The sequence below is a fragment of the Salvelinus alpinus genome, chromosome 34 (genome assembly GCF_045679555.1).
Source record: "Salvelinus alpinus chromosome 34, SLU_Salpinus.1, whole genome shotgun sequence".
NCBI classification, from domain to species: domain Eukaryota; kingdom Metazoa; phylum Chordata; class Actinopteri; order Salmoniformes; family Salmonidae; genus Salvelinus; species Salvelinus alpinus.
In genome coordinates this window covers 22762030-22788583 of record NC_092119.1, presented here as the reverse complement: position 1 = coordinate 22788583, position 26554 = coordinate 22762030, and the positions used below count along the sequence as shown (strand labels likewise).

Here is a 26554-nt window from a genome sequence, read left to right as displayed (position 1 = left end):
GTCCTGTCTCCCTGTAACGCTGTCTTAGGTGTCCCACAGTACGGATATTGCAATTTATTGCCCTGGCGACATCTGCAGTCCTCATGCCTCCTTGCAGCACGAGGTGCAGCTAACTCTAATGAATTTATCCTCTGCAGCAGACTAACTCTGGGTCTTCCGTTCCTTTGGCGGTCCTCATGAGAGAAAGTTTCATCATAGGGCTTGATGATCTTTGCAACTGCACAAACTGACCTTCATGTCTTAAAGTAGTGGACTGTCGTTTCTCTTAGTTTATTTGAGCTGTATATATATATATATATATATATATATATATATATATATATATATATATATATATATATTGATATAAATACTTTTTTGGTTACTGCATGATTCCAAATGTATTATTTCATAGTTTGATGTCTTCACTATTAATATACAATGTAGAAAATAGGAAAAACCCTTGAATGAGTAGGTGTGTCGAAATGTTTGACTGGTACTGTGTGTGTGTATATATATATATATATATATATATATATATATACACATACTTTGGTTGATAATAAAATATAATGAAACAAAAATGTAAATAAGTTACAATGTGACTTTTTCTTTTTTTATCTCCGTTGTTTAATACATTGTGAGAACTGCATTAAATAATTTGAGTGTAAAAGCGCAACTCTTTTCCTTGTTTTCTATTTGATTGTCTATTGATAACACTGACTGCTTACCAAGTGGCACAGCTTCTACTAAACTAGCTGACATGTTAACCTCGGGACAGTGGGGGCAACAGTGAGATGCACCATGGACACCACATGAAAGTATAGCAGCAGTGCTTCCAATTCGATTCTGGTAGGTTGACTAAATTATGGTTTTATGTACTCACACAATTGATTTTTTCTTCTGTACCGTCCAATACGTTTATCCCCTTATGTGCAAGGTCCTATTCTGCTATTTTATGTATTCCATTTTGAAAATGGTTTTCCTAAAATATGTCTGGGAAAGAATGAAAACTTTTAGAGTATGTTCTTTTGTCACTGTTATGGAATCAAAAGTCTTGTGTACCCTTCATTTATTATTTTGCTGCTGTGATGAGTGTGATACACCTACATTTTTGGAAATGTATGACACCAAATTTCTACCAGAATCTCTGCTTGACATATTCTCAATAGGGACACACTCAATAGGGATGGACACAGTCTTCAGGGATTTTCGTAGCAGGTTAGGAGAGCATTTTCTAACTTTAACCTCAGTGTCCTAGCCTGCTACGAAAAAGTCACTTCATTACCGAAGTGTAATGAAAAGAGTGTTTCCCATTCTCAATAGCCAATAACTGCAGTTATTGGTTCTGGACAGTGGAGAGTACTCTTGGGCAATTTAAAATATTTAATGTTTTGTTCAGTTTTCTGGGGTCGTGGATTGGCTGTTCTTTGTTTGGGGTCGTATACCATATTTGATTGGCTATCCATGCTGTCACTGAAGTGCGCTATTCATAGTTGGATGGTTGGATGATGCGCCGACTAGTTAGGTTTTGCTGTGTGTGAAACAAGTGTTGATGCAAGTGTGAACGCGTTTACTTCGTTCTGCTTTTATTACTGTTTAATATGAACTTCGAAAACGCCATCTACATTTTGAAAGACTGTGACATGCACAGTATTTTTTCGGTCATGGGAAACTATATATCGCCGTGATGATTTGTTATGTGTAGAGCCCCAACAACGTGTGGTTTATCTTCGATGTCTCACGGCATTGTTCCGTCTTGACCAGGCATGCAAGGTCCCTTGAGAAGAATGAGTTACTGCGAAGGTTTGGGCGGTGACCACTAATTTTCGGATTTAAGAACTGGGAGGAATTGTGTGAAGTTTCTTAAAATGGATATTACAGTGTCAGAGTTGATGGAAAACTTCATGGATACCCCGCTGGTGGTGTGGGTAAGTAGCCTAGACTGAATGTAGTGCACTCAGAGCAAGTGTGTTGGTGTGTCCTAGTAACCTACTGTTAGCCAATGTATTACATTTTGAACTGGTCCATCTCCTAAACCAGTCCTGGTGATGTTTCACTTGTTCGTTTTTCTGTTTCTCACATACAGTAGCAGAGTAACTGACTCTATTGAAGGGATGCAATACCATTATTCCACGAGCGATTCCATCATATGGCGGTGGAAAACGCTATCTCAAGCACTGATCCAGAATCTCCCATTTCAGTTGGGTTGATCTGGTGACTGACACACACTTTAAACAACCTATCCTCGTTTGAGACCCCTCTTTCAAAGTCACTGACATCTTCTAGTCATGGCAGCCAAAATAATGAGCAACTGGGCATTTTTATACATGACCATAAGCATGATTGGACATGAATTGCTTAATTAACACCTGTGTGGAAACAACTGCTTTCAATATACAGTACCAGTCAAAAGTTTGGACACCTCATTCCAGGGTTTTTCTTAATTTTTACTATTTTCTACATTGTAGAATAATAGTGAAGACATCAACTATGAAATAATGCATATGGAACCGTGTATAACCCAAAAAGTGTTTAAAAAATCAAAATATATTTATATTTGAGATTTTTCAAGGTAGCCACCCTTTACTTTGACAGCTTTGCACACTCTTGGCATTCTCTCAACCAGATTCATGAGGTAGTCACCTGGAATGCATTTCAATTAACAGGTGTGCCTTGTTTAAAAGTACATTTGTGGAATTTCTTTCCTCAATGCGTTTGAGGCAATCAGTTGTGTTGTGACAAGGTAGGGTTGGTATACAGAAGATAGCCCTATTTGGTAAAAGACCAAGTCCATTTTATGGCAAGAACAGCTCAAATAAAAAGTCCATTACTTTAAGACATGAAGGTCAGTCAGTTTGTGCAGTCGCAAAAGCAATTAAGCGCTATGATGAAACTGGCTCTCATGAGAACCGCCACAGGAACGGAAGACCCATAGTTACCTCTGCTGCAGAGGTTGAATTCATTAGAGTTAACTGCACCTCAGATTGCAGCCCAAAATAAATGCTTCACAGAGTTCAAGTAACCGACACATCTCAAGTCTGTCCTTCGGTCTGATGAGTCCAAATTTGAGATTTTGGGTTCCTACCGCCATGTCTTTGTGAGACGTGGAGTAGGTGAACTGATGTTCTCTGCATGTGTGGTTCTCACCATGAAGCATGGAGGAGAAGGTGTGGTGCTGTGGGAGTGCTTTGCTGGTGACACTGTCAGTGATTTATTTAGAATTCAAGGCATGCTTAACCAGCATGGCTACCACCTCCAGGCTGTGTAAGGGCTATTTGTCAAAGAAGGAGAGTGATGGAGTGCTGCATCAGATGACCTGGCCTCCACAATCCCTCAATCTCAAAGAAATTGAGATGGTTTGGGATGAGTTGGACCGCAGTGAAGGAAAAGCAGCCAACAAGTGCTCAGCATATGTGGGAACTTCTTCAAGACTGTTGTAAAAGCCAGGTAAAGCTGGTTGAGAGAATGCCAAGATTGTGCAAAGCTGTCAAGGCAATGCTGGCTACTTTGAAGAATATATAAAATTGTTAGATTACTTGTTAGATATTACTGCATGGTCGGAACTAGAAGCACAAGCATTTCGCTACACTCGCATTAACATCTGCTAACCATGTGCATGTGACAAATAAAATTTGATTTGATAAAATATGTTTGGATTTAACACTGGTTACTACATTATTCCATATGTGTTATTTCACAGTTTTGATGTCTTCACTATTATTCTACAATGTAGAAAAGAGTAGAAATAAAAGAAACCCTTGAATGAGTAGGTGTGTCTGAAGTTTTGACTGGTAAGCCACGTGAATAGATGGCATGGCCACATGAAGCAACGTGGATACATGGAATGGCCACGTGGATACATGGCATGACAGACAATGGTAGGAGTGTTGGCTACAGCACATAGGGTTACACTGTGCCACCAGGCTATGGTTAAAGCACATTCAGTAGAGCACCAGGCTATGGATTAAGCACATGTATGACAGTCAACGACTACAGTACCATACACCATGGCACCAGGCTATGCATTTAGCACATATAGTATGGCACCAGGCTATGGTGGGAGAGTGCATCATTTGAGTAGACCAGTGTAATGGCAGGCCTACAGCATCATTTGAAGGCCCAGGGTAATGGCAGCAGGTGGGGGTCAGGGAAACCTGCAGTACTTCCCCTGGCTGGACCCTCCTGTTTGGCCAGTCAACTGGACTGGCGGCTGCTTTTTCCTCCCTAACTTGCTCTCCTACGGTCTTTGTGTTTTCTCACTGGGCTCAGGCATCCTTTCTGCTAGCCCTGACCCACCTTAGACTGATAACAGCAGATTCAGGGGCGGAACGTAGCATAGCAGTTAAGAGCGTGGGCCAGTAACCAAAAGATCGCTGGTTCAAACTAGTGATGCACCAATGTCACATTTTTGGTCAATAATGATATTTTACATTTTAGCGGCCTTTTAAGCATTCTAGTACAGTTAAATAGTTCAAACACACACATGGACGCAGCGGTCTAAGGCACTGCATCTCAGTGCAAGAGGCACCACTACAGTCCCTGGTTCGAATCCAGGCTGTATCACATCCAGCCATGATTGGGAGTCCTGTAGGGCGGTGCACAATTGGCCCAGCATCGTCCGGGTTTCGGCCGGGGTAGGCCGTCATTGTAAATAAGATTTTGTTCTTAACGGACTTGCCTAGTTAAAAGGTTACACACCCCACTGACCAAAAGTTATTTTGTCGGCATTTACATATGTCCCATTACCAGTAAAACATAATCAAAACCTATTTCTTTCACTTACTTGCTGTGCTGTTTCGTTGTTCGTTTGTTCAGTCGTTTCATTCTCAACCAGGATTTCATCATACATTTCAAGCAGTGAAGTTTCAGCTCTGTCTGTCCTTGGCCTCTCTTCCTCGGTGCGCACTGTCACTGTGTCCGTTTCCATATTGTCCAGCTGTGTATGTAACATTTCACGTAAACCCTGTTTCTTGTCCGCATCAAAGTAGCGGTCCTTGTACCTAGCATCGAGCATGGTGGTGACACAGTAAAGAGAGAATGCCCCTGAATCGCTTGTTCACAGCCTGTCGGCAGTTTTATTGAGCAGGTGTTTCAATGCCATGACAGAGGGTATCACGTCTGCTGCAGGCGCAGCTGATGAGCTTATTTCTCGAGTCAGTTGTTCGAATGGAGCTAGCTGGTGTGTTCATGTTTCAAACATGTTCTCAAATGCCATTGAAATGGCAGCAGCGGTATGACAACCAGCACAATCATGAGCATGCAATACTACTTTCCTCAGTACTAAATCCTGAAGTCATGAAGCTGATAGCAGTGACGCTATTACTGTGTAACTCCTGTTATGAGAAATTTGTTATCAATGTTCATAAACTTCAATTAATCTACTCAGTCTGCAACCCAGAGTTTGTAAGATTCTGGTTGAATGAAGCAGACGAGTCAGCTTACAATAGTCAAAATGTTTATTCATGAGAACGTTCTAAAGTCCATTATACGAAGACATCCATTTTATAGCTGCACACACTTCCCCACAAACAGTAGGTATCCTACACACATACATACACACAAACAGTAGGTGAGTTTTATCCTTCTCCATAGTTCTCACCACTGTGTATCACTACCCAGCCGACAGTTCCATTCCCCGAGATTAGGGAAACCTTGAAGTACTCCCTATGCTATCATAAGTTTCTCAGAGGCCTAGTCAGGTCGGTTCAAACACAGTTTAATTGTTCTCTGGGTTTTTTCTTCGGCACACACATACAAGTTCAAATCCTAAGCTAAGCCATGCTCAGACAGTCTGTGTTTTTCCACTATAAAGATAAAGATACATTGTTTAATCTAATTCTGACTAAAACTACACACATCATCAGATTATAATTTTATGATTCTAATCAATTTCATACAATTATAAGGTTTCAGAGTGGAATTATTTTATCATTATCTTTCAACATATAAATTATTTTATCACTCCGGAAAGGCAACATCTGAAAAATAGCGTACTTGGTACTGTGTACTGGTGCTCGACCAGTCGGCGAAAGCCAACATCACCCAAGACAGAGAACGGATGATTTTCAAGGGCAATGAATTCCATTATCTTGGCGTTAATGGATTTCGCCTTTGAGTTGTCTTGCTGAAATGTTCTTACTCTTTCAAATGACTGCTCGACTTGTTGACTGGTCGATCCACACAGCAGACATTGTGGGCTAGGTTAGGAATGCTGTTTTGCAAGTGTAGTGCTACATTTTATGTGGTGTCCCTACGTCATGTATCTACGTTATATAGGTATGCACGTCAGCTTTGACATCAGTTTTGCACATCACCGTTAAACTAGACATCGTGCCAATGTTGGCGTTTTTAGCTAATATCGTCCGATTCCGATATATCGTGCATCCCTAGTTCAAACCCCCGAGCCAGCAAAGGAATTAACTCCCAACAAGAATTGTTCCCCGGGCGATGATGACGTGGATGTTGATTTAAGGCAACACCCCGCACCTCTCTGATTCAGAGGTGTTGAGTTAAATGCGGAAGACACATTTGGGTTGAATGCATTCAGTTGTGCAACTGACTAGGTGTCCCCTTTTCCCACCTACAGTACCTCCTGGCTCCTATATCTACAGTCTAAATATCTTTACATGCTCAGTCTGAGGCATTGATGGCTGTCAGAGCAGGAAATGTGTCTGTATTCTTGGAAACTGAAAGTACTAACAACCAGATGTGACCCATCTCTTCATAGTTGAGCTGAGCTCTTAGTAATCCATTCATGTCTTCCCTCTCTCCTCTCTCTCTGCAGGTGAAGACCTTTGGACCACTGGGCTCTGGCTCAGAGGACAAGCTCTCCATGTTCATGGATCTGGTGGATGGGGTCTTCCTGCACAAAATCATGACACACATGTGAGTGTGTGGCCTCAATCTACCTCCTTTCGTAACCACATCCTGGCATGGCTTCCCCTGGTATCTGACTGTGTTCATCCTGGCATGGCTTCCCCTGGTATCTGACTGTCTTCATCCTGGCATGGCTTCCCCTGGTATCTGACTGTCTTCATCCTGGCATGGCTTCCCCTGGTATCTGACTGTTCAGAAACCTTCCCCATGCCTTCATGGCTCACTGACTGGACTCTCACTCACTCTTTTACCTCCTTTCCTGCCCCTCATGAGTCAATGTGATCCTAAAGTCTCTCTTTGTGTCTGTCTGCAACTCTCTTGCTCTAGATCAGGGGTGTCTAACTCATTTTCCCCCACGGGCCACATTTGGTCTTCAACGAGGTCCGGAAGGTTGAACTGAAAATTGGCAAAATATAGGCCCTCTACCTGTAGTTTTATTTCATTCTTTTTGATGCTTCCTGACTGTCTAGTGATTAGTAGCAAGCTGGATGGTCAAGAAACTGTGATGGAAGAAAATGTGTTGAAATTTTTATGAAAATGAAGCTGTTTAGAAATTATAATGGACTTATATTCATACTATATTCACACTATCATTTCTACCAGTGGTGAATATTAGGTACTTTTTCCATACTTGAGTAAAAGTAAAGATGCCTTAATAGAAAATGTCTCAAGTGAAAGTTACCCAGTAAAATCCTACTGGAGTCAAAATAAAAAAGTATTTGGTTTTAAATATACTTAAGTATCAAAAGTAAAAGTATAAATCATTTGAAATTCCTTATATTAAGCAAACCAGACAGAACTATTTTTTTTTACATTTAGGATAGCCAGGGGCACACCCCAACATTCAGACATCATTTACAAACAAAGCATTTGTGTTTACTGAGTCCGCCAGATCAGATGCAGTAAGGATGACCAGGGATTTTCTCTTTAAGTGTGTGAATTAGACAATTTTCCTGTCCTGCTAAGCATAGTACTTTTGGGTGTCAGGGGAAAATATATGGAGTAGCAAGTATATTATTTTCCTTAGGAATGTAGTGGAGTAAAAGTGGTCAAAAATATAAATAGTAAAGTAGAGACCCCCCCCCCCAAAAAAATACTTAAGTAGTACTTTAAAGTATTTTTACAACACTGATTTTTACAGTTTATTAGTTTTTTTGTCATTTTTAGGTATATTGATTTAGTTTATGTCTGTTTGGTTAGGACTAGGAGGCCCTCACAGCGTCAGAACTTTTGAGCTCAGAGATGAATTGTCTGTCTACTGAAAACAGTGAACACAACCATCTCACTGCGGGGGGAAATGTATGTGAATATATTGAAGTATGTATTATTTTTCACATAATGATTATGTGATAGAGAGTTTGCTCTGACACCGAAATGGCTGCTTTCTGGCAAAACGACTGCCCAGACATTGTCTGACAAAATTATATGGCTCAGGCTTTCTCTAAACCTGTCACAGGTCTCAGGGTTTTGAACCACATCCTGTGCTCTGTAACTTCAAAGGGTAGCTATTTATGCCTACTCTGAATTGCAGGCTGAGCCTGTGCAGTCAGTGAACATTTACACTTTGTGTAGAAACTCCCTGTAATGCTGTGACTGTGTCATAGAAGCTTAATTCAACCTGTGAAAAAGTAAATCCAGAAGGTCTGACTCTACTGTTCTCTTGAACTATTGCATTGAACAGCTTGACAGACATCTTCTTTTCCAATTGACGTCTTGAAGTGCAGGTGTATTTGTGTTGTTCGGTCTGCTTCCATCACATAAACCAAGTTCTTTAGTGTTGACACTCTTTACTTCATTGACATACTTCAAAGTAATCAAGTTCAACAGTTATATTCCAATTATGTGCTCATTTGTTTAGTTTGACTAATTCAAGTGATGGTTTCTGACATGGGCTACCACTTCTCTCTCCTCTCTATTTTAATTACACTTCTCTTCTTTCCCTCATTCTCTTCTCGTGCCTAGTGTTTGTCCCTTTGTGTTGCTCCCAGCTGTGCTAACCGGACAGGCCCCCTCAATTGTCTCAGGTTAAATAAGGATTTTTAAGCCTTGTCTGCTCCCCTTCATCTACACTGATTTGAAGGGGATTTACAAGTGACATCAATAAGGGATCATAGACTGACCAGGTGAATCCAGGTGAAAGCTGTCATGGAAAGAGCAGCGGTGACAATGTTTTTAACGCTCAGTGTATAGCCTAGTTCCTCTGGCGAACGCACACAGGTGTCTGAGCTGTTTACATTAAACCTATTCCACAGATGAGTGGAGAGCTGGAATCCTCAAGGCCAGCATTTCTAGCAGCAGAACTCACTCCACACACACACAGCCCCTCTGCCTATTCTTATTACCCACCAGACCTCATCAGACTCCATAATCAGCCACAGGGCCATTGCTATAGCCTGCCCTACTGCATGGCAACATGCAAGCTTATGGATTTCCTATGTGTACACAGACCTCCTATGTGTGTCAATGTTCTCAGCTTTATATGTACATGAGGGTGCATACTGTATGTGATTAAAGACCCCTCTGACTCTTCCAGATACATTCTATTTGTCATGGGAATGTTTCTCCACTACTCAAGCATGCTTGGGGGCTATATTCTAGTTTTGCTGATATAGGATCAGCTTTACCTTCTAGATAATACATAAGATTAGATTGACAGGGGAGCACTGAACCTAGATCAGCCCTCCTACTCTGAGGGGCGTTTTGGATACAGACCTTGTGCTGCTTTCCCAGCCGCCCAGTGGGAACTGGAAATGGGCATGGGTCATGTCAGAGAAGGCTGTAAAGGTAGAACTAAAGGCAAGCGGTACACAAGTTGACCTGAATAAAAAAAACTGTTCCTTGTTTTTAAACTAAAGCCCTTTCAGAGACCTACTGGAATACAGGGCCAAGCTTGGCAGTATTTGCATGGTGTGCCCACAACATTATGTAAATGAGGTTGGCACAAACAACGCCTATCCAGAGCAGGCCCTCCATGCAGCCCAGCCTAGCCAGGAACCGGGGCTCCGTCTGAAATGGACCCTTATGGTCAAAAGTTTTACACTATATACAGTGCATTTGGAAAGTATTCAGACCCCTTCCCTTTTTCCACATTTTGTTACGTTACAGCCTTATTCTAAATTTGACAAAGTGAAAACAGGTTTTTAGATTTTTGCAAATGTATTAAATATAAAAAACAGGAACTTTATTTACATAAGTATTCAGACCCCTTGCTATGAGACTTGAAATTGAGCTCCGGTGCATCCTGTTTCCATTGATCATACTTGAGATGTTTCTACAACTTGATTGGAGTCCACCTGTGGTAAATGTAATTGATTGGACATGATTTGGAATGGCTCACACCTGTCTATACAAAGTCACACAGTTGACAGTGCATGTCAGAGCAAAAACCAAGCCATAAGGTTGAAGGTTTTGTCCGTAGAGCTCCGAGACAGGATTGTGTCGAGGCACAGATCTGAGGAAGGGTATCAAAAAACCTCCAAGACTCTTCCTAGAGCTGGCTACTCGGCCAAACCGAGCAATCGGGGGGAAAGGCCTTGATCAGGGAGGTGACCGAGAACCCAATGGTCACTCTGACAGAGCTCCAGAGTTCCTCTGTGAAGATGGTAGAACCTTCCAGAAGGACAACCATCTCTGCAGCATTCCACTAATCAGGCCAAATTAGGGTAATGGCCAGATGGAAGCAACTCCTCAGAAAATGCACATGACAGCCCGCGTGGGGTTTGCCAAAAGTCACCTAAAGGACTCTGACCATGAGAAGCAAAGATTGAACTCTGTGGCCTGAATGCCAAGTGTCACGTCTGGAGGAAACCTGGCACCATCACTATGGTGAAGCAAGGTGGTGGCAGCATCATGATGTGGGGATGTTTTTCAGCGGCAGGGATTGGGAGACTAGTCAGGATCGAAGCAAAAATGAACGGAGCAAAGTACAGAGAGATCTTTGATGAAAACTTGCTTCTGAGTGCCCAGGATCTGACTGGGAAGATGGTTCACCTTCAGCAGGACAACAACCCTAAGAACACAGCCAAGACAACGCAGGAGTGGCTTCAGGACAAGTCTATGAATGTCCTTGAGTGGCCCAGCCAGAGACCGGACTTGAACCCGATCAAACATCTCTGGAAAGACCTGAAAATAGCTGTGGAGCAACGCTCCCCGTCCAACCTGACAGAGTTTGAGAGGATCTGCAGAGAAGAATGGGAGTAACTCCCCAAACACAGGTGTGCCAAGTTTGTAGTGTCATACCCAAGAAGACTCAAGGCTGTAATCACTGCCAAAGGTGCTTCAACAAACAATTTAATTCATTTTCAAGTAAGGCTGTAACATAACATTTGGATAAAGTCAAGTCAATGTATTTTAAATGTTTGGCTTTGAGGGTTGAACCCTCTCCTGTGGGGACCCTGATGTGTATTTCCAGATTGTGTAGGTTAACAATGCCATTCCTAAAAGTCATGTGCATTAATAATTATTATTATTAAGTCTCAACAAAACAATCGGGTATTCTTGGCCTCCTTGTTTCGATGAAAGAATGAAATCATGTCTGTTAGAGCTGGGCGATATGGACAAATCTATGTTGTGATAAATTGCCTGAATTGATGCGATAATGATAAATAGAACGATATGTTTAACATTAATGTGCACCACTTTTTTAGTGATGCTTTAAACTACTACTAGTTTGATGGCTGTAGCCATCAATTGTCCCATTAACAATCACCCATATTAGCAAATGTATTTAATGTCTAACTTTTCTGTTGTATAGGCCACTTAACGCAACAAACGGTATCAGCAAAATGGCTGCAATAAGTGATTGGCAGTGGTGGGAAAAAGTACTCAATTTGTCATACTTGAGTAAAAGTAAAAATACCTTAGTAGAAAATGACTCAAGTGAAAGTCTCCCAGTAAAATACTACTTGAGTAAAAGTATTTCATTTTAAATATACTTAAGTATCAAATGTAATTGATTAAATATTTAAATATCAAAAGTTAAAGTATAAATAATTTGAAATTCCTTATTAAGCAAACCAGACTGCATCATTTTGTTATATTTTTTACGGCTAGCCAGAGGCACGCTCCAACACTCAGACCTCATTTACAAAAGAAGTATGTGTTTAGTGAGTCCACCAGATCAGAGGCTGTAGGGATGACCAGGGATGTTGTTTTGATAAGTGTGTGACTTAAACCATTTTATTGTCCTTCTAAGCATTCAAAATGTAACACGTACTTTTGGGTGTCAGGGAAAATGTATGGAGTAAAAAGTACATTTTTCTTTAGGAATGTAGTGAAGTAAAAGTTGTCAAATATTAATAGTCAGGTACAGATACCCCCAAAACACTGGTAGTTGGTGTCGATAATCGTCCCAGCTCTAATGTCAGCGTGTTCTGAATTAACTTCATATTATATATGTCGTTCCGCTCTAAAGTATAGCCTAATCCCCCAAAAAGTAATCTAGTATTTTCCTTTGTGTGGATATTTGATTTAAAAGAACTCATTCACTAGAGTTGGTGTACATAAAAAGGAAGTCTTATAGCCTAGGAACCTATAGGATTATATACATAATAGTCCCACATGCCAGACTAAGCAGCTTTTGGGAGAAAATATGCATAGCCAAAATAATACTCAGTGAAGGAAAATCCTGTAGTTTATTTGTTTTTGTGGTTAAAAAAGTTGTTGTAAACTAGGTTGTCATTTCTTGTCTCGTCTTATCCAGAGACCCCAGCCCCACCAACCAGAGAGTGAATAAGAATGTGAACAATGATGTGAACCTACGAATCCAGAACCTCAACATTGTAATCAGGCACGTCAAGAACTACTACCAGGTGAGCCCAGTTCTCTCTATCCACTTCCCTCCCACTCACCTCACGCATCTTTCCTTTTTTCCTGATCACTTTGAATGCTGCTCACCATATCAAACTGAAAATATAGCTGCTTACTCACTCACTTACACCTTGTCCACGGGTAGAGTCAGAAGGTGTGTGTGTGGTCTTGGTGATCAGACAGCGGTGTCGTGTGTGTGTGCGTCCTGATCATGGTGATTAGGCCTGGCTACTGAGGTGTGGTAGTTATCCCTGGAGGTATCTCTTTCTCTCCTTATTGTTTTGTCTGCTGTCCTTCCAGTGATATCTCGATTTTCAAACAACTACTAAAATCAATGTGTTTTAAGGACTGAAAATGTTGTGATGTTGAAATGTTTGCAATATTTGTGGCGGGTAGGTCCGTCATTAATGAAAATTAGCCTACATCAGAAATCTTTGCATAACTGAAAACAATGGTAGTCTGTTTTACTCATGACCTGTAATTAAAGTAATCTTGAAAAAGTGAAAGTGTGAGGAAAGGCCTTCTCTCTCCATCTTTAGATGGAGAAGACAAGAAGAGTTTCATTATGAATCATGATTACTAGTCCTCCCGAGGAAAGGCTTACACTTTCTGTCCACTGTAATTGAGTGGGTGAAATCCACTACACACACACACACACACACACACACACACACACACACACACACACACACACACACACACACACACACACACACACACACACACACACACACACACCGTGAGGCAGAGAGGAGGGACCCATTTGGTTCTTGGTTGACCTCTTTCAACAACATTCCTCCTTTGTCTCCTCGGTTTCCCAACTACACTGAACAAAAATATTAGTTCATTTAAGGAAACCAGTCAATTTAAATAAATTCATTAGGCCATAATCTATAGATTTCACATGACTGGGAATACAGATATGCATCTGTTAGTCACAGATACCTTAAAAGTAAGACGTGGACCAGAAAAGCAGTCCTAATCTGGTATGAACACTATTAGAGTAGATCAAGCTGTTGATTGTGGCCTATGGAATGTTGTCCCAAACCTCTTCAATGTCTGTGCCAAGCGGAACTGGAACACGCTGTCGTACACGTCGCTCCAGAGCATCCCACACATGATGTGGAAGTCCAGGGCTGGCGTGGTTACACGTTGTCAGCGGTTGTGAGGCCAGTTGGACGTACTGCCAATAATATTGATCGAGAAATTAACATTAAGTTCTCTGGCAACAGCTCTGATGGACATTCCTGCAGTCAGCATGCCAATTGCACGCTCCCTCAACTTGACACATCTGTGGCATTGTGTTGTGTGAACTACTGCACATTTTAGTGGCCTTTTATTGTCCCCAGCACAAGGTGCACCTGTGTAAGGATCATGCCATTTTAATCAGCTTCTTGATGTGCCACACCTATCAGGTGGATGGACTATCTTGGCAAAGGAGAAATACTCACTAACAGGGATGTAAACAAAGTTGTGCACATAATTTGAGAGAAGGTTTTTGTGCATATGGAACATTTTGGGGATCTTTTATTTCAGCTCATTGAAACATGGGACCAACACTTTTTCCCCGTGCCCGTTTCAATACTGGTGCATGATTATGGTCCATTCTAAATCAAAACAAATATCACATTATTTAGTATAGAGTACCAGTCAAAAGTTTGGACTCACCTACTCATTCCATTTAAAAACAACTTTTTTTGTTTTACTATTTTCTACATTGTAGATAAATAGTGAAGACATCAAAACTATGAAATAACACACATGGAATCATGTAGTAACCCAAAAAAGTTTTAAATCAAAATATTTTATATTTGAGTTTCTTCAAGGTAGCCACCTTTGCCTTGATGACAGCTTTGCACACTCTTGGTATAAGTCACTCCAGTCCTGTACTGGCTCACGCCGTCCCTGATACACTAACGCCTAATCTCCCCTCATTCAGGCGGGTGAGGACAAAGGTTCTTGTTTTAACACCCATCACAGCCTCGTCTGTGAGTGTGCTCGTGATGCATCTCTCCATAAGTTTCAGACGACTGATCTTAAATTGGTCCCAGTGGTGTCCTGTCCTCTACTCTGCCTGATCTGCTTTCACACAAACTCTGTTAACTCCCTTTTGTTGATGTATTTCCACTGAGGATTTACCCCAGTGTTTTACCCTAAAGGCTCAGACTTTTCTAGGTGGTTCGGCACCCATGTTTCACTGCACCATGACTTTGGTGGACCTGCTCTGACTTGGAGCCAAGGCAATATAAGTAAATGCCAGCTGTGCAAAGGGGATCTTACCTGTTTTTGTGTTTACGCAGTTAGATAAGGCAGAGTAGAGGACAGGACACAGCTGCAAGTGAACAGAAACAACCTCATTGACCTTTTAACCTCAGGTTCCCATTAACCATCATACGTCACACATCTGATTGTGCTTTACCATGATTCCATATTGACCCTGACATTGATTGACTAGATGGATCTATGGAAATCAGCATAATACATAGCAAATGACCATGGAATGATCATGCAGCTCTCTGGTTACAGGCCTCCTCTCTTCTTCCATGGGGGGCATTTATCCCCTTAGGGTGCCTGTGTTAGTTCAGTGAGGTCTGGACAATGATCTGATCACACAAGTTTCCATTGAAAAGGAGTTATGACCACACAAGTGCATGCCCAGAAGGCCTGGGTAGATAAGAAATGGTCACTGCAGAATGGCCTTTTGTATGTGTGCCACTGTCTGAGAGAAACGGTTAGTCGCTGTGACAGGGAGGGTTACAGTTGCTAAGTAATATAATGTAATATAATGGGTGTGTCCCATATGGCACCCTATTCCCCCATAGGACTCTGGTCAAAAGTAGTGCACTATGTAGGGAACAGTGTGCTATTTGGGATGCTGTTAGATCACTCCTCAGTTGTGAAGGATTTTGGTAGGAGGGCAGTATAATGACTAATCTCTCACCAACCTATCACTTCTCTATTGAGGTTGTTTGTTAACCAGCAATCTAAGGCACCAGTCTTGTGTGTGTGCAGGTATGTGTGCATGGGTATTAGTCACATAGGACATTTATTTGATAATGAGCCTAGGTTGAGTTAAACCGAAAACTGTTTCACAGCTTTACCAAACCCAGCTTACGTCTGACATGCTTAGAGAAAGCATGGCCTAGAAGGCAGTGTTACAATCCCTCACACAAACCCCTAACTATACACTACAAGTGGTGGTGACCTGGCAACTTGACCAAAAAGTACTATCTTTCCCTTTCATCTAGACCCTATGCTGTTATAAATGCTTTAAGCTATGCACCGTAAGGATTGATAATACGCTTAAAACACCAGTTTACAAGTTGAAAGGCCAGCCGTGTGTGTGTGTGTAGAATGAATGTGACCCTATTTGTGCGTGTGGCAAGGGATGGGGTCCTCCTCGTGGCATCCCATCCAAGATTAACAATAACTGCCAAATCTAATACATATACCAGCATAGGTTTAGACCTAAATCCAGGCTAAAGTCTGTCTCACATTTCCTTGCTTAAGCCACCCAGACCGGCTGTTGGTGCTTCAATTCCATCCAGAAATGGGAGACGGGAATGTGAAGATATTATGATGACTTGCTCTCATCCCATTGAGCCCTATAGACAGTACACACTGTAGGTCAGACAGCAGGCAGGGCCCCTATTCACTCACAGGGATCATCTGTGTCTGTCACCCTGACTCTCCCCTTCTATTCTCTCCCCAAATTAGATTAGCTCCCAAATTACACTCTGTGCTGCACCATAAAGTGTCCTACCAGAACACAGACAATGGGAACACGGCGGGAGGGGCAGAATTTTTTGGTTCCCTCCTCATACCCCAGCTATTGTCTGGAGAGTCAGGCAGTGCCCCCTCACTGTAACATGACTCCATAATCTGACGTATCAAATCAAACTTTGTCACATGCGCAACAAGTGTAGACCTTACCGTGAAATTCTTACAAGCCCTTAACCAACAGCTCAGGTCAAGAAGAATTCAAATATTTACCAAATACAAATTATAAAAAGTAACACGAGGCTATATACAGGGGGTACCGGTACCGAGTCAGTGTGCGGGGTATTTTATATTTTATTAGGATCCCCATTAGCTGTTGCAAAAGCAGCAGCTACTCTTCCTGGGGTCCACACAAAACATAATACAGAACATCAATAGATAAGAGATGCTCAAAGACAGAAATACATTTAAAAAAATTAAGGCACATATAGCCTACATCAATGCATACACAAACTATCTAGGTCAAGCAGGGGCGAGGCGTTGTGGTGCGAGGTGTTGCTTTGTCTGTTTTTTGAAACCAGGTTTGCTGTTTATTTCAGTAATGAGATCGAAGGATATTCCATGCAATAAGGGCTCTATATAATACTATACGCTTTCTTGAATTTGTTCTGGATTTGGGGACTGAAAAGATGGTGGCATGTCTGGTTGGATAAGTCTATGTAAGTTGACTATGCAAACAATTTGTGATTTAACAGTTTCTTATAAAAAGTAGTGATGCAATCAGTCTCATCAACTCTTAGCCAAGAGAGACTGGCATGCATAGTATTTGTCAGCCCTCTGATTACAATTAAGGAAAAAACGTGTCGTTCTGGGCCAGCTGCAGCTTTACGAAGTCTTTCCTTGCAGCACTTGACCACATGACTGGACAATATCAAGATTAGACAAAACTAGAGCCGACAGAACTTGCTTTTTGCAGTGTGGTGTCAAAAAAGCAGAGCATCTCTTCATTACGGCCAGACCTCTCCCCATCTTTACAGCCATTGAATCTATATATGTTTGACCATCTGAATTAACGCTAAGTAATTTAGTCTCCTGAACTTGTTCAACAGCCACGCCATTCATTACCAGATTCAGCTGAGGTCTAGAACTTAAGGAAAGATCTGTACCAAATAAACTCAGCAAAAAAATAAACTGTCATTTTTCAGGACCCTGTCTTTCAAAGATAATTTGAAAAAAATCAATTAACTTCACAGATCTTCATTGTAAAGGGTTTATACACTGTTTCCCATCCTTGTTCAATGAACCATAAACAATTAATGAATATGCACCTGTGGAATGGTCATTAAGACACAAACAGCTTACAGGCAATTAAGGTCACAGTTATGAAAACTTAGGACACTAAAGAGGCCTTTCTACTGACTGAAAAACACCGGTACACAGGTACAGGAGGGCAACAACTGCCCGAGTTACACCAGGAACGCACAATCCCTCCATCAGTGCTCAGACGGTCTGCAATAGGTTGAGAAAGGCTGGACTGAGGGCTTGTAGGACTGTTGTAAGGCAGGTCCTCACCAGACATAACTGGCAACAACGTCGCCTATGGGCACAAACTCACCGTTGCTGGCTCTTCACTGACGAGTCGCGGTTTGTCCCACCAGTGGTGATGGTCAGATTTGCATTTATCGTCGAATGAATGAGCGTTACACCGAGGCCTGTACTCTGGAGTGGGATTGATTTGGAGGTGGAGGGTCCGTCATGGTCTGGGGCGATGTGCCACAGCATTATCAGACTGGGCTTGTTGTCATTGCAGGCAATCTCAACGCTGTGCGTTACAGGGAAGAGATCCTCCTCCCTCATGTGGTACCCTTCCTGCAGGCTCATCCTGACATGACCCTCCAGCATGACAATGCCACCAGCCATACTGCTCGTTCTGTGCGTGATTTCCTGCAAGACGGGAATGTCAATTTTGCCATGGCCAGCGAAGAGCCCGGATCTCAATCCCATTGAGCACGTCTGGGACTGTTGGATCGGAGGGTGAGGGCTAGGGCCATTCCCCCCGAAATGTCCGGGAACTTGCAGGTGCCTTGGTGGAAGAGTGGGGTAACATCTCACAGCAAGAACTGGCAAATCTGGTGCAGTCCATGAGGAGGAGATGCACTGCAGTACTTAATGCAGCTGGTGGCCACACCAGATACTGACTGTTACTTTTGATTTTGACCCCCGCCCCTTTGTTCAGGGACACATTATTCCATTTCTGGTAATCACATGTTTGTAGAACTTGTTCAGTTTGTCTCAGTTGTTGAATCTTGTTATGTTCAGACAAATACTTACACATGTTAAGTTTTCTGAACATTTTTGCTGAGTTTATATATCCCATGTGCTGTGTGTAGGTTGGTGTATATGTTATGCTCATATCAACATGCAAATGGACCTACATATGGCACAGGCATTCATCTTTTGAAAACAGCCTAGCCAGCAAACGCATTAGGCAGATGGTTTTTGGCTTGTCTGGCTGTAGCTTGGCACAGTATGGAGTGTATTGCCCTGCATTGCAGCTTGGGGCAGAGGGAGGGGCATCCCTGAGCTGGCCTCCTGGCTCTACACAACCTTCCTCTCTCCTTTTTTTGCAGGTGCCCAAATGGCTTGCTTTCCCGGTTCCCAGCGGTGTTCAGTTTCTCAACCTGCTCACTGTTAGCAAAACATCTGTAAAGCTCTAGAGATCAGGACAAGAGCCACTGGATTTTTTAAAATCTACCACTCTCTTCTTCCCCTCTTCTTGCTCGCTTACCTCCTGAAGCCTGAATGTCTCCTCACCCAGAGTACAGGAAACCGCCCTTCTGAGACTGCTGCCATGGGAAACACAAAAACAAGGCCTTGGAGTTAGACTTTTTTACATTCCTGTGCTGTAGATAACGAGTCCTAGTGGTTTGTTGACCGTTCTAACGTTTGTCTGCGAGAGGGAGAGTACCTGACCGGCGTGGGATACATCAGGGTCACACAGGGTGTTTCTTGGTAGTCTTAAACAGATCTTAAACAAAATGTTTTTTTAGCTAACTTAGTTTAAGAGCACAACCTCTTAATGACACCACATTCATGCCAATAGGAGTAACTAATTTTGTCTTCCATTGTGTAGACATGAACACTCAAAAAACCCTACAGTATTTAAATTGTAGTAAATTTGACTAACTTGCACCAAGTATAATTATACTTATAAATATTTAAACATTTTTGTATTATTATCCAAAATGTGACTAGAGGACAATATTCTGGAAGTATTTCAAAACCCACACAAAGTAGACTTTGACAACGATACTTACGTCTTTAACAACATAAAAATGCTAACTATTCAGAGACTATTAAAAAATATATATATATAATAATAATTACAGACGAGGCCTGGCAAAATTTTGAAATAGTAGCCTACTTTTGACAACAATTCAGTGACTATAACAAGTATTAGAGACAGAGAGAAGATACAAAACAACTGTTCAGAGACAAAAGATTTGTAGGACATTCATATTTCACACTGTCACTTTAGTGTTTGCATTTAGCCTACAACATGCCATGGAACTTCTGGAAGCTCGGCCCCATCCTGCAAAGTGGCACATCACACGTAGAGCACCCAAAGCAGGTTTCTACACATCTCCCACTCCTTGCCCTGCATCCACTCAGGATGCACATCACACACCCTCTTGTGCCCTTCAAACTTCACCTGCTTTCCTATGAGTTACAACTCAGTCTCACGCCCTGGTGTTACTCTTGGTTCCCCTCTTCCTGCCAATGTAGTCATATGACAAAGTGAGTTGTCACAAACCGGCTTGAAAAAAAGTATTTAAAAACTGAAGTGACCTATAAACAATGGTGAATGTAGTGTAAGTGAGTGATTGCATGCATAGATGTGATAATGAGGGGTGTTGAAAGGTGCCCAAACAAAACGGGCACAAAAAAAAAATGCCACAACCAAAATCTGCATGGAGACAGTCTCCTCAATGAATGGGGAAGAGGTGTATTTATAACAGGACACACCTGGGCCCAGGTGTCCCATTTTGCTGACGACCCTCCCTGCTCCGCCCACCGACATCCTAATAAGGAAAACGAGCAAAGAGAGAGAATATGGCAGACGGAGTGGGAGGGTCGTCACAGAATGCACAGGCTGCATTCTGTGCAGTAACTGGTTGGTTTTAAAGACAGCTTTGTCTCTGTGTGAAACTGATGAATGAGGTTCTTAGGTCGTGTAATGATGCTCCATCATCAGTCTGGGAGACACGGAGAACCCTCTCTAGATAGTTGAGGCTCATGTCTGATCCGACATGTATAAAGAACCCCAGGTCGGACATGCTGACTACACGGGCCATGCTCGTGCGTACGCCATTGCACGCATATGGATTTTGTCTATCCACACTAGATTGATCATGACACGCATGTTAAACTATCGAAACCAACTATATTAATTTAGGGGCAGGTCGAAACACAGACACTCATGGAAATGTAACTAGCTAGCTAAAAGTTGCTAACTAGTTTGTCCTGGGTTGATATTTTACCTGCCATGCATGTGGTCCTATTTTTAGCTGGTTCTTTGTAAAATTGTAAAATTAAAATATCCATGTGACATTGTTACATACAATGATATTCCATGACATGTCAAATTATTAATTGAGTATGTTGGCCAATCAAAGCGGCTCAATGTATAGCAAGTGGAGTGAGAGTTCACTAATGCAATGCAAGATGGAATACAATGACGGATTTAAAAGTTTGTGAAATGACGAGTTGGTTACAACAAGCAGCCAACGGGTAGGCTGTTTTATCTAAATGGGGTTGGGGAGAAAGCACAGCATGTGGCCTCGAAGCCTAGCTAGCTTCTCTAGGCCACTCCAGTTAACACTGTTATGACTGTAGCCGAGTTCTCCCTCCATCTGATCACACAGATGAGAGCTGCAGCAATAGAGCACCAGCCTCTCCTTCGCGCAGCTGTGATCAGGTTAAAAACGTATGTTTTTAAAAAGCCACGGTATTTTGAATATCCGGATATACTACAAAAATGTATGATATTATTTCAAACTCCCTTCCCTAGTTATTTGTAGAATTTTGACCCGGAGTCAAACAAAATCGTGTGTTTTCTCTACTCAGATGATTCATCCGCAAATAAAAAGGGAAACCTAGTTAATTAAAAACTATCTAAGTAATAGCTCCTTGTTTATCTTTCAAGCATCCATGTGGATTTGTATTTTCCATATCCAATGAGACTTGAAGCGCGTGGAGCATCTCAAATAGAACCAAGTTCTGTTTTAGGTCTTGGCTACGCAGACGCTCCTTCACACACGTGAGCGAAATTTTACTTATGTGTACTTTTATTTTGCAATGCTCGCGCACGCAACATGTCTGGTGAGGTTTGCATGTGAGACACGTGAGGAACACCCTCTAGTCTAGTCTAGATTCAGCCAGTCCACATCCTGACTGAGTGAGTTATTGTCTAAGTTATTTCAGGCCACAGGCAGCCAGTGTGTTTTTGTTTGTATGGCTGGGTGGGCGGTCTGGTGTGGTATCTCAGTGATCTCACTCTTTGTCTTTGCTCCAGATTGCTAAGTGGACGACGTCTGTCTGCGTGGCTCCACAGTTTAATTGCCATATGGGCCGGTTCTGCCATGTCTGTTATTTAACTGTAATGGAGAGGCATCTGTTTTACTTTAGCACAACATTTGCTGCCAACATGTCCTCTGTGGCATTGGTCCCAAACATTAGAACAACGTTAGGGAAATTGGAAGAAGGCTTAGCACATTAGTATGGTCTTCCACACATCCTGTGGAGAAGTGACTGCTTCCTGTGTTCATAGATCTTCAAAGGGGTCTTCTGCCACAAGGCAATAGAAGCAGTGATACAGGCACGAATATCAGCAGCCTGGCTGCCACAAGGCTGTAGGAACATGGGTGTGTGGGAGAGTCCTGCTTGTACCCTCAGAGGGGCTTGGTCATCATGCCACCCTATCCCTGTCAGCTCTAGTCTCATACTCATCCCGGCTCCCAGACCTCCACACTCCCCACTCATAAGGGCTTGGTCATGTCACCCTGTCTTAGTCAGCCTCAGACCTACACCCACCCCAGCCCCCAGACCTCCACAGCACACTCAGCAAAGGAGAATGGAACAGCTGGGAAGGGGATGTTTCCACAAGACTACATCCCTTAAATGGACAGTGGGGGTTGGGGAAAGGGTGAGGGGAGGGGGAGTTCAGGGGAGGTGTCATCACTCTGTCAATAAAGGAGAGAAGGGTAGTGGGGGTGGGGTTAACATGGAGGCAGGAATGCCTTTTTCCAGCTTGCTGTTGCATTCACAATGGTGAGTTGGTAGGCCTAGTGGTGGGTGTATCGGCTCTGAGGGATCTCTCTCACACACACACACACAGGAGTGTACACACACACTAGGGCTGGGCGATATGGCCTGAAAATCATATTACAATTTTTCTTTTCAGATTTATGGACAATTCACGATATATACACTACCGTTCAAAAGTTTGGGGTCACTTAGAAATGTCCTTGTTTTTGAAAGAAAAGCAAACATTTTTGTCCATTTAAAATTACATCAAATTGATCATAAATACAGTGTAAACATTTAATGTTGTAAATGACTATTGTAGCTGGAAACGGCTGATTTTTAAAGGAATATCTACATAGATGGACAGAGGCCCATTATCAGCAACCATCACTCCTGTGTTCCAATGGCACGTTGTGTTAGCTAAGTTTATAATTTTTAAAGGCTAATTTGATCATTACAAAACTATTTTGCAATTATGTTAGCACAGCTGAAAATTGTTGTGCTGATTTTAAAGAAGCAATAAAACTGGCCTTCTTTAGACTAGAGTATCTGTAGCATCAGCATTTATGGGTTTGATTACAGGCAAAAAATGGCCTGAAACAAAGACCTTTCTTCTGAAACTCGTCAGTCTATTCTTGTTCTGAGAAATGAAGGCTATTCCATGCGAGAAATTGCCAAGAAACTGGAGATCTGGTACAACGCTGTGTACTACTCCCTTCACAGAACAGTGCAAACAGTGGCTCTAACCAGAAGAGGAGTGGGAGGCCCCTGTGCACAACTGAGCAAGAGGACAAGTACATTAGTGTCTAGTTTGAGAAACGGATGCCTCATAAGTCCTCAACTGGCAGCTTTATTAAATAGTCCCGGCAAAACACCAGTCTCAACATCAACAGTGAATAGGCGACTCCGGGATGCTGGCCTTCTAGGCAGAGTTTCAAAGAAAAATACATATTTCAGACTGGCCAATAAAAATAAAAGATTAAGATGGGCAAAAGAACAGACACTGGACAGAGGAACTCTGCCTAGAAAGCCAGCATCCCAAAGTCGCCTCTTCACTGTTGACGTTGAGACTGGTGTTTTGCGGGTACTATTTAATGAAGCTGCTAGTACAGAATGTACCACTTTATATAGTGTAGGTAATACCCTGTGGTTGGTGAGATACCTGTAGACTAGACCGAGGAGCCCAGGAGAGAAATAATTCAGTACGGTCTGGTCAGAATTGTGAAGCTTTGATCACACAGCCACTGAAGCTCTGCTGATGGAATGCTCAGTGCACTGCAGAGAGAAACTTTCTGTATTATTTCAGAAGCATTCACTGAATATCGATGTTAAAATGTGTACATACAGAAGTGTTGTATGTATGAGTGCTTACTGCTTACAGATGTGTAGTCAGTTCTGGGAAGGGAATGGTGGGTGTTTACCCAACAGAGAACATTGTGCAGTGGGACAGTTAGCAAGGTGGATGGGCCTTGCACATGGGAGGGAATTGAATAGTGGTTTCTCTCTTTGCCCTCTCTCTCACACACACACACACACACACACACACACACACACACACACACACACACACACACACAGCCCATGCGATTGAGCTCCACCAGTGAGTGTGCATAGCTGGTGATTGTGTTATTGATCCAAGCCTGGATCAGAGGTCAGACCAAAGGGGGTGTAGGGTGTTTTCTCTAAATGGGTCACTGGTACATTTAATATATTAGAATCCTCACCAGACTGATCTGTTCTACTATGGGTATTGATCCAGTCTCTGTGATTTTACTGAACATGATGACTTCATCCACTCAACCAATACCTGGATCAAAACATGTATGTATCATTCTTAATCTCCTTGTTTATTTTTCCTTTTTACATTGTTCTCACAAACAGTCTTCACAGAAATGATATACAACTCTGAGACCTATATACTAGGCGGTGTCAGAGGAAGGACCCAAAAATTGTCAAACTCCAGTCAACCAAGTCATAGACTGTTCTCTCTGCTACTGCACAGAAAGCGGTAACGGAGCGCCAAGTCGAGGTCCAAAAGGCTCCTTAACAGCTTCTACCCCCAAGCCATACGTCTGCTGAACCATTAATCAACTGGCCACCCGGACTATTTACATTGAGCTCCCTCTGTACTGCTGCTACTACCCGCTGTTTATTATCTATGCATGGTCACGTTACCCCTACCTACATGTACAAATTACCTCGACTAACCCCCACACATTGACTTGGTACCGGTACCCCCTGTATATAGCCTCATTGTTGTTATTTTATTCTTACTTTTAATTTATTTTTTACTTCAGTTTATTTAGTAAATATTTTCTTAACTCTATTTTCTGCATGGTTGGTTAAGGGCTTGTAAGTAAGCATTTCACATTGTATTCGGCACATATGACAAATACAATTAGATTTTATTACATCTTTATATAGAATATTATGCACATTTCAGAACAAAACCTGAATCATATTGAGGGACCTGGACCTTTTTAGCATGCTTCATTAATTGTTCTGTCTAATGTGACAAAAACAACCCAGGTAGCCAGTGTGTGTTTCCCTGTGAGTCTGGTCCTTATGTTTCCAGTATAGCCGGATATCCTCAGTATGTCTGCTGTTTGTTTAGGTAGGTAGGGTGGCAGCAGTTGGTTGCAGGGTGCTGGTTGGGCATATCGCCAGACTGTTCATAGCTGTGACACCTTCAAGGGCCTCTAGCTCGCCAGCTGTGTCCCCAGGCTATTGCAGAAGTCTGGTGCTCAGGACTAGCTGCTAGCAGACTTCTATGTGCCTGTGGGGCATCATCCCATAGTATCAGAGCAGAACACTGAAGGGCTCCCGTAACACAACAGCAGTAGCAATGTTTACTATAGACTAGTGTTGCCTTCTCCTCAGGAAAACTGTTTAGTGTTGTCACCTCTGATAATACCTGCTCATTGAGCTCTGTATATACAGCCCATTGTTTACACTGAACACCTACAATACGTTGGAATAGAATGGGGAATTGAATTTCTGTATTTTAAGTGTAATAACTAAATGTCTGTTGAATGAGATTTGTCTCTGCTTTCGCTTAATTACTCAAATTAGTATGTATAGAAGTGGTGCTTTGAAGCAGCCCAGGCAGAGTGGATGGAAGCAGGAGTCCTGCTGTTTCCATGGTCTGTGCTGATAGGGGAGAGGGTGGCCAATTGAGGGCTGTGTGGCCTGTGGGAATGCTCTGATTGACGTTACTGTGTTGAGCCCAGCGCTGGAGCGGAGCAGAGCTACCCACCCTGCCGCTGTTGTCTCCTTGATCTTGGTGAGGGAGGGGGGGTGTGGCTGGAGCACTCCTCTTTCTCCTTTTATCTGTGATGGAGATTCTCATCTACCTTTCTCCTTTTATCTGTGATGGAGATTCTCATCTACCTTTCTCCTTTTATCTGTGATGGAGATTCTCATCTACCTTTCTCCTTTTATCTGTGATGGAGATTCTCATCTACCTTTCTCCTTTTATCTGTGATGGAGATTCTCATCTACCTTTCTCCTTTTATCTGTGATGGAGATTCTCATCTACCTTTCTCCTTTTATCTGTGATGGAGATTCTCATCTACCTTTCTCCTTTTATCTGTGATAGAGATTCTCATCTACCTTTCTCCTTTTATCTGTGATGGAGATTCTCATCTACCTTTCTCCTTTTATCTGTGATGGAGATTCTCATCTACCTTTCTCCTTTTATCTGTGATGGAGATTCTCATCTACCTTTCTCCTTTTATCTGTGATGGAGATTCTCATCTACCTTTCACTTTTATCTGTAGTGGTAAGTCATCTCACCCTAATGATGTTGAATTTGAAACACTCGGTCTACATCTCCTCTCTGAGCTTAATGTGAACAAGCTTA

At 42.2% G+C, this 26554-nt stretch overlaps 1 protein-coding gene across 1 annotated transcript in view; it reads left to right on the top strand.

The window, feature by feature from the left end:
- The first annotated feature begins 1491 nt into the window (after positions 1–1491).
- The window catches only part of LOC139563564 (protein Daple-like), an 87061-nt gene continuing 61998 nt past the window's right edge, over positions 1492–26554 (top strand). Inside the window, exons 1-3 of the mRNA XM_071382338.1 lie at positions 1492–1910; positions 6767–6867; positions 12560–12668. Of these exons, the coding sequence (XP_071238439.1) occupies positions 1851–1910; positions 6767–6867; positions 12560–12668 (270 nt within the window). The 5' untranslated portion in view covers positions 1492–1850. The remainder of the gene's footprint in view (positions 1911–6766; positions 6868–12559; positions 12669–26554) is intronic.